This window comes from Dryobates pubescens, chromosome 35 (assembly GCF_014839835.1).
Source record: "Dryobates pubescens isolate bDryPub1 chromosome 35, bDryPub1.pri, whole genome shotgun sequence".
Lineage (NCBI taxonomy): Eukaryota > Metazoa > Chordata > Aves > Piciformes > Picidae > Dryobates > Dryobates pubescens.
The window spans coordinates 616034-627655 of NC_071646.1; the positions used below are offsets into that span (position 1 = coordinate 616034).

At 61.3% G+C, this 11622-nt stretch overlaps 1 protein-coding gene across 1 annotated transcript; it reads left to right on the forward strand.

Annotated features, from left to right (window-relative positions):
- The first annotated feature begins 3019 nt into the window (after positions 1-3019).
- On the forward strand, positions 3020-10384 carry IP6K3 (inositol hexakisphosphate kinase 3). Its single transcript, XM_009906191.2, has 5 exons — positions 3020-3463; positions 6186-6372; positions 7509-7681; positions 8147-8322; positions 9563-10384. The coding sequence occupies exons 1-5, from the start codon at positions 3265-3267 to the stop codon at positions 10031-10033; spliced, it is 1206 nt and encodes a 401-aa protein (XP_009904493.1). The 5' UTR covers positions 3020-3264; the 3' UTR covers positions 10034-10384.
- The last annotated feature ends 1238 nt before the right edge of the window (positions 10385-11622 follow it).

The window sequence follows — 11622 nt, forward strand, 5'->3', positions numbered from 1 at the left end:
CTGCCGCTCCGGCCGCAGCGGGAAGCAGAGAGAGCCTCGGCCCCGGCGGCTGCCCTGCCCCAGCCCCCGGTCCCCGCTCAGCCCGGAGCGGCCGCGCACGGCCGGCAGCGGAGGTGAGGGCAGGAGCTCGGCCGGGGAGGGCGGCCGGGCGTGGGGAAGGCTTGGAGCACAACGGGGAAGGGACAGGAGCGGGGGGGACGGCTGGCACCGGAGGGGACGGTGTGCACCTCTGCGGCCTGGCGCCTTTTGGAGCCCCTGGGGTCTGTGCCACGCTGCTGGCAGCGCCGGGAGGTGTGGGGCTGGTGGTGGCTGCTGGGGTGGGAAGCAGAAGCTGGGCAGAGGGGTGATGGAAACTGTGCCTCAGTCCCATCACCAGCCTGTCCCAGCAGCGACCCCAGCCCTGCACCACCTCCTGCTGCCCAGCCCAGCCCTGGGGGTGGGCAGGGAGGTGCCAGCCTGGAGGGAAATCGGGCAGCTGGGCTGTGCCCACGCCTGGGTCCCAGGCTGGGCTGTGCTTGGGGCAGGAGCTGGCTGTGGTAGCTGCAGACACAGAGCTCTTCCCACCAGCACCGAGGTCCTGTCCTGCCTTTTCATGAAGCAAAGCCAGCAGCCCCTGGGCTGCCAGGGGCTCAGCTTGGCAGCAGGGCGCTTTGGGCTGCCCCAGAGCCAGGGCCTGCAGAGGGGAAGGTGCTGACCAGGGTCCATGGGCTGAAGGTGGCTCTGTGCAGGCAGAGCACTTGGCTTGGAAGGGATTTATCATGGAATCATGGAACTGTTCGGGTTGGAAGAGCCTTTCAAGGTCATGGAGTCCAACCAGCAGCCCAGCACCGCCCTGGGCACTAAACCTTGTCCCCAGCTGCCATGGTCTCAGAATCCTGCCCTGAGTTTTGCTTACAAACAGCTCTGGGGGAAAGGGCCTGGGAGTGCTGGGGGGCAACAAGGTGAGCATGGGACAGCAATGTGCCCTCATGGCCAAGAAGGTCAATGGCAGCCCTGGGTGCATTCAGGAGAGTGTGGCCAGCAGCTCAAGGGAGGTTCTCCTCCCCCCAACTCTGCCCTGGGGAGGCCACAGCTGGAGCATTGTGTCCAGTTCTGAGCTCCCCAGCTCAAGAGGGACAGGGAACTGCTGGAGAGGGCACAGCAAAGGGCTCCAGAGATGCTGAGGGGACTGAGGCAAGGCTGAGGGACTTGGGGCTTTAGCCTGGAGAAGAGCAGCCTGAGGGGCATCTGATCAATACTTCAGGGGTGGGGGGCAGGAGCATGGGGCCAGGATTTGCTCAGTGGTGCCCAGGGACAGGACAAGGGGCGATGGGCACAGACTGGGACCTCAGAAGTTCATCTGAACAGGAGGAGGAACTTCAGTAACTGAAGGGTGACAGAGCCCTGGAGCAGGCTGCCCAGGGAGGTGCTGGAGCCTCCAGCTCTGGAGAGCTTCCAAACCCACCTGGATGTGCTCCTGTGTGACCTTCTCTAGGTGACCCTGCCCTGGCAGGAGGGGGCTTGGCCTGGATGATCTGCAGAGGTCCCTTCCAGCCCCTGCCACGCTGTGGTGCTGTGAGAACCCCCAGAATCCACAGCAGGTGGTGAGTTTGGGTTATTCATCCCCAGCTCACTTCACAGGACCAAGGCTGCCAGAGCTGAGTGTGCTACAGGAGAGCTTCAGCCTTGGACTGCCTCTGAAGCAGTAAATCCTGGGCTGGAGTCACGTTGAGCTCCCTGCTCCGAAGAGGAGTCATGACGAAGCCTCTTGCTTGCTGCTTTTCTCCTTCCTTTGTTTTATTTGTTAAGGAGTGGGGGAAAGGAAAAAGAAACCAAGGAACCCAACACACAACTGCAAAACCCAACCCGGGAGAAAGCTTCCAGGGGAGAAAAACCTCTCCAGGAGCTGCTGCAACTTAACCGAATGCTAAATGCTTTTTGTTAGCTTCCCGAAGAGCTGTGAAGAGCTGCTGCGAGGCACTCGGCGGAGTGGCCTCCCGGCTTTGTTCCCCGGCGGCAGCTCGGGAGGGTAATTGTAGAGCAGAATTCCCTCTCCAGAGTGAGTGGTGAGGGAGGATGGGAGGATGGGAGGGGGCCTGTGATACAAAACCTCCTCGGGGGAAGGGAAAGGAGCTGCTCCAGGGGGGGTGGAGGTAGACGTGGGGATGTTTTTCCCCCTCTCCTTTCAACCTGCTCCATCCCACCCCTCCGGGGGGAGACAAAAGGGACTCCTGCGCGGCTTCGCTGGGCGCTTAACGGCAGCAGGAGGAGCCGGCCGGGGGCGGTGAGGGGCAGGGGGCAGGGGGCAGGCAGTGCTGCAGGCTCCCGGGTGGTGCTGTGAGCGCTGGCTTGGGGCAACGAAGCTGGAGAGGGGTTTGGAGAGCAGGTCTGAAGCTGAGGGAGCTGGGGGTGGTTTGGGCTGGAGAAGAGGAGGCTGAGAGGAGAGCTCATTGCTCTCTGCAGCTCCCTGAAGGGAGGCTGGGGTGAGGCTGAAATTGGCCTCTTCTTCCAAGTAACCAACGGCAGGACAAGAGGAAATGGCCTCAGGCTGTGCCAGGGGAGGTGTTGCAGAACCCTGTGGCCATGGCACCTGGGGCCAGGGTTTGGTGCCATGGTGGTGCTGGGCTGCTGGTTGGATGATCTCAGAGGGCTCTTCCAGCCCACACAGCTCTCTGTTTCTCTGGCTGTGGTTGGCACAGTGGAGGAAAGGCTCCTGGTGGGGAGTGCCCCAAGGGGAGGTTCTTCAGAAGGTGCTGCCCGGGGCCATGAGCCCTCCTGTGCAGGGGGTTGGCCTAGCCTGGGGGAGGCCAAGGCCGTGGTCAGCAGTGCCTCCAGCTGGGGCTGCTCACAGCAGGGCCATCATCAGTGCAGTGTATTAATACCCTGGCATTCCCAGCCCCTGGAATGCCCTGATCCAGCTGCCTTGATGAGGTCACCACACGAACCCGACCGCTCCCTCGTCATTCCTGCTGTTTCTTTTCCCCAACAGGTCTAACTTGGGGCTGTTCTGGACTCTGCCTTTCAGGCTGGGGCTCCCTGCCAGCCCCTGGGCACCTAAGGATCTCATCCCCCCCGGCTGTGCCAGCAGGAGGCCAGGCTGTGCCAGGACACCCAGGCAGATGGTGGCTGTGTGGAGGCTGACTCCCCCCTCTCACACTGCTCCATCCCCTGTTTTGCAGAGATCGTTGGTGAGGGCTCAGCCCTCTATGGCCTCCCTCCACCTCTGAGCCTCCTTCGCTGCTGCCCACAGGGAGAGGACCCCAGCTGCATCCTTCAGCCAGCACCATGGTGGGGCAGAGCCCCCTGGAGCCCAGCGAGGGCAGGGCTGCAGTGCTGCTGGAGCCCTTTGTGCACCAGGTGGGAGGGCACCTGAGCCTGCTGCGCTACGACGAGCACACGGTCTGCAAGCCCCTGGTGTCCCAGGAGCTCAGCTTCTACGAGGCACTGCCCCTGCCCATGAGGCAGTTCACTCCCCAGTACAAAGGTGAGGGAGGGGCTGGGCTCAGGGTGGTCACCAGCTGAAAAGCAGCACCTGGGGAGGTATTTGGGGGGGTCCCAGTCTTTTCTGAAGACATCTTCCCTTCCTCCCTTCCCTTCTTGTTCCCTCCCTGCCCTGCTGCTGCTCCTGAAGCTCCTGGCCCTGGCATTCTGCGAGGCAGGAGGCCACTGAAAAGATCTCTTGGTCCTTCAGCAGCAGAGAGCTCAGCCCTGCCCCAGGCTGCCAGGGGCAGTGCAGGTTTATGAGGCAGTATCAGGCAGGTGCTAAAGGCAGGCATGGAGGCTGCCTCCCAGGAATCCTCTGTAGCCAGGGCCAGGTTTGGTGCTGGGGAGCTGAGCCCTGCTCTGCCTCTCTGACCAAGCTGCTGACCAGAGCAGGGCTGCCCTGGTTAGCAATCCCTCCCTGTCTGCCTTTCCTCTTCTCTTTCAAGTCCCAGTGCCAGGAGGTCACCAAGCAGCAGCTCCAGGCTGGCAGCTCTGTGTTTCTGCTCAGAACCATCCCGGCCCTGGATGCTGCTGGAGAGGGGAGGAACCTTTTCCCACGAGGGATTAAGCATCAGGGGGACAATGCTGAGTGCTCAGCACCCCTCCACACCTCTCCATGCTCCTCACCTCTATTCTTGGGCTGCAGGGGAAGGCTGAGGGCTCTTACATAATGCTGCCACTCTCTGCAGCCTTGATCAAATGCCAGCCCTCAACCCCCCTGAGCAAATGCAGTCCCCACTGTAACCACCGTGGGCAGGTTGGTGACCTTGGGGCTGGTTCCCCCCCTGCCCCCTTGCAGAGCTCTCCCTGCCCCAGGCTGAGCCTGTGAGGAGCTGCTGGGTTTGTTTTCCAGCCCTGCTGGGATTGCTCTTGCACTCAGGGAGGGCTCTTGGAAACTTAAAAATAACCCCAGAGGGGAGAGCTGCATAGCAAAAGGCTCTGGAGCATCACTGGGATGCCAGCAGCCTGCTGACAGCACCCAGAAATACCTGCTGGGCTGGGGGGCTGGGCTGGGGGGCTGGGCTGGGGGGCTGGGGACACTAAAGGGCCAAAGTCCCTGAGCACAGCTTGGTGAAACTGAAAAGCCTTTGGTTGAGGCAAAGGATCTGCTGCCCCTTTCCCCTGGCCCTTGGCACAGCTGAGAGGGATTTGGTTGCTCTCAGCCGCCTGTGGGGCTCAGGTGGGACAGGATGGAGCAGCAGGCAGGAGTCTGTGCACAGCCTGAGAGGGCAAAGCCTCCTGGCTGTGTTTACTTCCTCTGCCCTGGCAGAGCAGGGAGCAGGGAAGGGACTTTGCCTGTGAATTTCAGAGCTCCCTTGTTCGCCCAGCTGCCGAGGAGCAGTGCCCAGCAGGCTGCTCTGGGCACAGCTGGGTGCAGCCCAGCCCCACCTGCTGCTAGTGCTGCCCTCACAGCAGCTGGCAAGCCCAGCCCCGGTGCTGCTGCTGAGCTCTGTGCCCCTGCAGCCTGGGCTGGCCCTGCCCTCTCTCGGACCTGCCCCCTGCAGCAGGGTCCCACCGAGCAGCTGGCACCCCCCTGGCTGGCTCTGAAAGTGCCTCTGCTGCCCTGCGAGGCTCAGGCAGCCCTGGGAGAGGGCTGCAGCAGCAGGGCTGAGGCTGTCAGCCCTTCCCAGAAAGGTCAGAGCTGTGCCACAGGAGCTGGGGCTGCTCCTGCTGTCACTTGAGACGGGCAGGCAGCCGCCCCCGTGCCAGGGGGGCTCAGGCTTGAGCTAAATCTGTGATGGGCTGCTGGCAGCTGAGCCCTGGGCTGGCTGCTGGGGTTGGGCAAATGGCAAAGCTGAAATGCACAACGGTGCTGCTGCAGGCACCTGGGGGGCAGCACCGAGGAATGGTCCCCGGGGGGGGGGGTCAGGCTGCCCCTTGTGCCGCAGCACCGCAGTGGGAGGCTCTGCTCACCCTGCCTGGGTGCCTGGGGGAGGGCATGGCCATGGCAGTGCTGCCAGCCCCTGCCCTGCTGCTGGGGCTCTCCAGTTACAGGAAGCAGCTGGCATGCTGCTTGCCTTTGGAAAATTCCCAGCCCCCAGCCCTGCCTCTGCTTCCTGCCAACAAGGAACACTTCCAGCCTTGTCCCCCCCTGAAAAGTGAGCCCTAAATCCCTTGCCATTAATCACCCAGGAGCTGCAGCACTGGGGGCTTTGCTGGGTCACCTGTGGCACAGCAGAGCCTGCAGGAACAGGATGTCCAGAGGCAGGTTTCAGGCTGAGCCTGGAGGGGAGGGAGGCTTAGGGGAGCTGTGGCTGTTGTCCAGGCTCTCACCTCGTGGTGTTTACTGAACTCCAGGCAGAGTGGGACCAGTGTGAGAGGCCTCTGACCCATGAGCCCCCTCAGGGGGCCTGGAGCATCTCAGGTGGTGGCCAAGCCTGTGTGGTACCCCCCAGGTCAATCTCATTCTGGTTTGGTTTTCACAGCATCACAGCATGGGAGGGGTTGGAAGGGACCTGCAGAGATCCTCCAGTCCAACCCTCTGCCAGGGCAGGGTCACCCAGGGCACACAGGACACATCCAGGAGGGTTTGGAATGAGACTCCACAGCCTCTCAGGGCAGCCTGCTCCAGGGCTCAGCACCCTCACAGTTACCTTTCCCTTCTGCTCCTGCAGCACCTCCTCTGCTCCAGCTGGCACCCAGCACCCTTTGTCCTGTCCTTGGACAGCCCTGCCACCCTTCCCACCTCTACCCCTGTGACTGATTTGCCCTCTCCTGTGCAGGCATCGTTTCAGTGCAGCTCAGGAGGGACAGCCTTGGCAACCTGGTCCTGCTGGCCAGCCCCAGCCTGCAGGCAGAGAGCGCCGTGGGGGACTCCTCGGGGGCAGTGTGGCACAGGCACAGGAGGGCTGCTGGCAGTGACTGTGCCAAGTGGAGCCACACACAGCTCACCAAGACCTGCAAAGACAGGTGAGGGTCTGCTGCTCCTGCAGATGTCCTGCTGCTCCTCACCTGCTGCTTTGGGGAGGGTCTGACTGGGTTTGGTGGTGGCACAGCTCCCAGAGCCACAGATTGCACTGGGTTAGGAGGGACCCTCCAAGGGCATCTTGGCCACCCCCCTGCACTTAGCAGGGACAGCTCCAGCTAAAGCAAGCTGCCCAGGGCCACAGTAAGTCTGATCTTGAGTGTCTCCAGGGGTGGGGCCTCAACCACATCCCTGAGTAACTCCTGGTTCAAGGCAGAGTGAGCAGAAGCAGTGCCCAGGCAAGGAGAAGGAAAGCAAAGCTCTCCTTGGTGGCTCCATGGTTCCTCTCCTCCCTGGCTTGTGGATGGAGCAGGGCAGGTCTGGCTACCCCTGAGATGCTGCTGCTCAAAGATGTGCCTCAGGCTGTGCTTTAAAGCTGCTCCTGTGGAGCACAGACTGCAGGAGGAGCCCCAGGAGAGCAGCCAGCGAGCACAGAGCAGGGTTCTGCTGGGAGGCAGCCAGCAGCAGCAGCCCCAGGGCCTTCCATCCTGCCCTTGTCCCAGGGGAGAGCTGCAGTGAGCACACCACGACCTCAGGGCTTGCAGAGGCTTCCCACAAGGCATCTTTCATCCCAAGCTGGCTCAGGAGAGACCCAGGCCAGCCACGAGTGGAGGCTGCAGTGCTGCTGCCATGCACCCCCTGGCCCTGGCGTGCTGGGAGCTCTGCTTCCTGCCTGAGTGAGACCAGGGAAGGAGCCTCGAGGGGAACAAATCTGCTCCCAGCTCCCTCCCTCTGCTCCCAGCTCCAAGCCAGGCTCTCTAAATTGGGGCTGATTGTGGGACAGTTTCCTGTGGCTGCTAGGTGAGCAGAGACTCCTCCTCTGGTGCTTGCCAGAGGATCCAAACACACTTTGAACCTGGGATGAAAGAAATTATTGGCACCCAGCAAGGGCTGGCTTTCAGAAGATGACTGTTGGGGAGCAACAAAGGCGCTCTGCAGGTTGGCCATGCTGAATATGCTTCCTCTGAGAGCCCCTGGAAATTTACCTCATCAAGCTGCAGGCCCTACAAAAGATGAGGGGAGGGAAAATTTCCTTGTGGAGCTCTCCAAGCAAACCTCTTCTTTTGTCTCCTTTGTCCAGCTGCCCAGGGAAGATGCTATTGAGGACAGACCTTCAGTACTGCACAGAGCCACTTTTGGAGGATGCAAATGGAAACCAGCCAGAAAGAAAGAGCCACAACCCCTGGGGACTGCACTGCCACAGGCAGCACCTGAACCGCCTGTCCTCCAAGCACAACGAGAACAAACTCCACCGTATCCTTTCCTGCCCTCTCCCCTCCAGCACAGGCCTGGCTGCAAAGCAAGCTCTGACCAGTGGCACCTGAGCCCCTCTCCTGCCCAGGCTCTGGCAAGGCACAGAACAGAGTTTGCTCTGCTGGCCTCTCCCACTGCTTAGGGGAATGAAATAAGGAACAGAAACCCCACTGCCCACAGAGGCTGTGCAGGGTCCAGCGGGGTCCAGGGGCAGGAGTCCAAGCCCTGGCCCTCAGCACCACCCCTCTGTGGCTTTGAAACCCCTCCAGGGATGGGCATTCAGCCACCCCCCTGGGCAGCCTGTGCCAGGCTCTGAGAGCCCTTTCAGGGAGGAAGTTTCTCCTAAGGCCCAACCTAACCCTGCCCCGGGACGATCAGCTCAGGAGGTCTCAGGGCAGCTGCGAGCGTTCGGAGCCCTTGCAGGTGGAATGGCAGAGGGTTGGCTTTCCCTTAACCCCTGGGCAGAGTTCCTGCTGCTGGAAAACGTGGTCTCCAAGTACAGCTTCCCCTGCATCCTGGACCTGAAGATGGGGACCCGGCAGCACGGGGACGACGCCTCGGAGGAGAAGCGAGCTCGGCACATCCGCAAGTGCCAGCAGAGCACCTCCGCCGCGCTGGGCGTCCGCATCGGCGGCATGCAGGTGAGCTGCGCCCGGGCTGCCGCCCCGCGGCGCTGCCGGCCCCCACGGGCACTGCCTGCCCCCACGGGCGCTGCCGGCCCCCACGGGCACTGCCTGCCCCCGCGGGCACTGCCGGCCCCACGGCGCTGCCGGCCCCCACGGCGCTGCCAGCCCCCACGGGCACTGCCTGCCCCCACGGCGCTGCCAGCCCCCACGGGCACTGCCTGCCCCCACGGGCGCTGCCAGCCCCCACGGGCACTGCCTGCCCCCACGGGCGCTGCCGGCCCCCACGGGCACTGCCTGCCCCCGCGGGCACTGCCGGCCCCACGGCGCTGCCGGCCCCCACGGCGCTGCCAGCCCCCACGGGCACTGCCTGCCCCCGCGGCGCTGCCGGCCCCCACGGCGCTGCCAGCCCCCACGGGCACTGCCAGGCCCCACGGCGCTGCCAGTGCCCGGGGGCTCCGTGCTGGGGGAGAGGACGGAGCAGCTCTGTTCTCATCCCCTCTCAGCTCTGTGCTGCCCTCCAACAGGAGAGGCTGTGCAGGGAAGAGCACAGAGCAGACTGGGACCTGTTGGGGCAGGGGCAGAGGAGGTCACAGCAGTGCCGGGAGGGCTGGGAGCCCTCTGCTGTGAGGCCAGGATGGGAGAGTTGGGGTTGTTCAGCTGGGAGAAGGCTCCAGGGAGACCTTCTGGTGGCCTTTCAGTGCTTCAAAGGGCTGAGCAGCACGCTGGGAACAGCCTCAAGTTGCACCAGGGGAGGAGAAACTTCTCCCCTGAAAGGGCTCTCAAATACTGGCCCAGGCTGCCCAGGGTTGAATCCCCATCCCTGGAAGTGTTTCAGAGCTGCAGAGATGTAGTGATGAGGGCCAGGGTTTAGCCCCAGCCTTGATAGAGTTAGAGAAGGCTTGGGCTGGATGAGCTTAAAGGGCTTTGCCAAGCCAAACTGTTTGATGATTCTGCTGCAAACTCCTGCCAGAGCCAGGGGCAGGCTGCTGTAAATCACTGGCGACAGGGCTGTGACTTACAGCTGTTTGGGTTTCACACAGGGGTAATTTGCAGCAGTACAAGAAGCTGCAGCAGTGGTTTAAATGGAACAGTTTAAATCTGCAGCACAGCCAGGAGTGAGCAGCCTGCAGCACCCTGCTGGGGGTGAGGGGCTGAGCCCCTCTGCTCTGCTCGGCTCTGAGTGCTTTAGATTTACACCCAGGGCTTTGGGAGAGCTGAATGACTGAACCTGGGTGGTTGCTGTTGCCCCCTCAAGGTCTACCAAGCAGACACTGGCCACTTCCTCTGCAAGGACAAATACTACGGCAGGAAGCTCTCGGCAGAGGGGTTCAGGCAAACCCTGCGCCAGTTCCTGTGCAACGGGAACCGGCTGCGGACGGAGCTGCTGGAGCCCATCGTGCTGCGCCTCAAGGCTCTGCTCTCTGTCATCAGGAAGCAAAGCTCCTACAGGTTCTACTCCAGCTCACTCCTCATCATCTACGACGGGCAGGAGCACAAGGAGCACACAGCACCCCTGGGGAACCATCTTCCCTTCCCCAGAACAAACTGCAGCCCCCCGCAGGGCGCCCAGCACTCCAGAGTCGACGTCCGGATGATCGACTTTGCCCACACCACTTTCAGAGGCTCCAAAGGCAACCACACCACCCACCATGGGCCAGACCATGGCTACATCTTTGGCTTGGAGAACCTCATCAGAATCCTTCAGAGCCTCTCAGAAGGCAAATGAACAGTTCTGGGGAACCCTTCGGGTTTCTTAGCGACCCCTGGCCCCGAGAAGCCCTGCGCTGGGGCACTGCCCTGGGCCCCTCTCAGCTGCTGGCTGTCACCTGCTGCATGGCTTGGACTGAGGGCACGGGCAGCCTGCTGGAAAGCACCAAACAAGTGCCACATGCCAAGACTGAGCTCAAGCATGAAAAGCAAAGAGCTGAAAGAATCTGCTCTGCCTGCCACCAACCAGGTGATTTATTTTCCTTCCTTGTTTTACTGCTGTCCTTGATTTATTTCTGAGCCACAAAGAAAGCCTTACTTGAAAGAGTCTTAATGATCAGCCAGGCCCTGCTCAGGTCCATGCTCAGCAAGCCACTCGGGCTCAGGAGCTGCTGTGTGCCTGAGCAAGGCTGTTCCACGGGGTCAGAACAGACTGCAGCAGTCCTTCCAGCTTGTGCTGAACACAGAGACACAGGGGAGGGGGAGAGACAAACCCACCCCTGGGAGCCTGCATCCACGTGCAGCTGTGGAAACACAGCCATGAGCCACTGCTGAGGCTCTGTCCCGCCCCAGGGGTACAAGCAGGGGGACCTCAGACCAAGAACTGGACCCCACCAGGGTTTGATGTCCCTGTGGGACTGCACAGGGCACACTGCAGGCACTTCCTCAGCGAGAGGCTCCGCAGGGCCAATGCAGTGATCCTGCCAGGTGTCAGTCACCAGACCCCAGGCACTGCGAGGTATTTTTGCTTAAAAAAAGTCCAAAAGTCATTAAAAAAAGAAAGAAAGTGTGAGGTTGAGTCAGGGACTGGGCACTGGAGGTCCCCTGGCAGTCCCTTGACAAGGGTTTTGTGTGTGTGTGCTTGTGTGTGTATGAAGGAGGCAGCAACAAAAGACTCAGAGGAATGTTTACAGCTTTTTGTGCACAGGTTTTATGATTCTGGAACAAATCTAATTCCTTCCTGCATGGTGTGGGAAACCTGAAAGAGAATCCTTACAGAAGGAGCAGAGCTACACAGCTCTGGTACAGGGGAGTGGGGATACCAATAAAATCCAGTACCTCTGACCCGGTGTCCAGCTCTTCACTTCCACAGCACCTCCAAGCTGCCCTTTGTTTAGGGCTGGATGCTTGGGGGAGAGCTGTGATTGCCACAGCTTTAACCACCAGACCTCAAGAGAAACTCCCTCACTTGTGTTTAACTGCCTGCAGCTGCTGAACAGCTACAATTGAGAGATGGAAAATGTAAGTCCCCTGGCCCAGTTGCATTGTTTTACTTGGCCTGAAGTCCACCTGGGAAGACCTCATTATTTAATTGGATATTGTCCCCAGTGCTGCCTATTTCATGCCCACAAACTCGGATGGCTATAAAAACCAAGCCACAACCACTCTGCCCCAGCAGGGAGGGGACTGAGTCATCAACTGTCCTGGCTCACAGGAGTGCAGCCTGGTCCTGTGATTGCTGCTCACTGCGCCTGGGAACAGCTCCGTGATGAGCCCCACCCCAGCACCTGCACCACTGCTGAGCCTCCTGCTGGCTGCGTCCATCGGCTTTGAAAGGGGGGAAGGATGCTGAAGGCTCCAAGCATGCCCCCGGCAGCCAGCGGAGCT

Coding starts and splice junctions, on each gene's coding strand:
- IP6K3 (XM_009906191.2), top strand. CDS start 3,265: ATGGTGGGGCAGAGCCCCCTGGAGCCCAGCGAGGGCAGGGCTGCAGTG. Junction 6,373..7,508: donor ACCAAGACCTGCAAAGACAG/GTGAGGGTCTGC, acceptor TCCTTTGTCCAG/CTGCCCAGGGAAGATGCTAT. Junction 7,682..8,146: donor CAACGAGAACAAACTCCACC/GTATCCTTTCCT, acceptor ACCCCTGGGCAG/AGTTCCTGCTGCTGGAAAAC.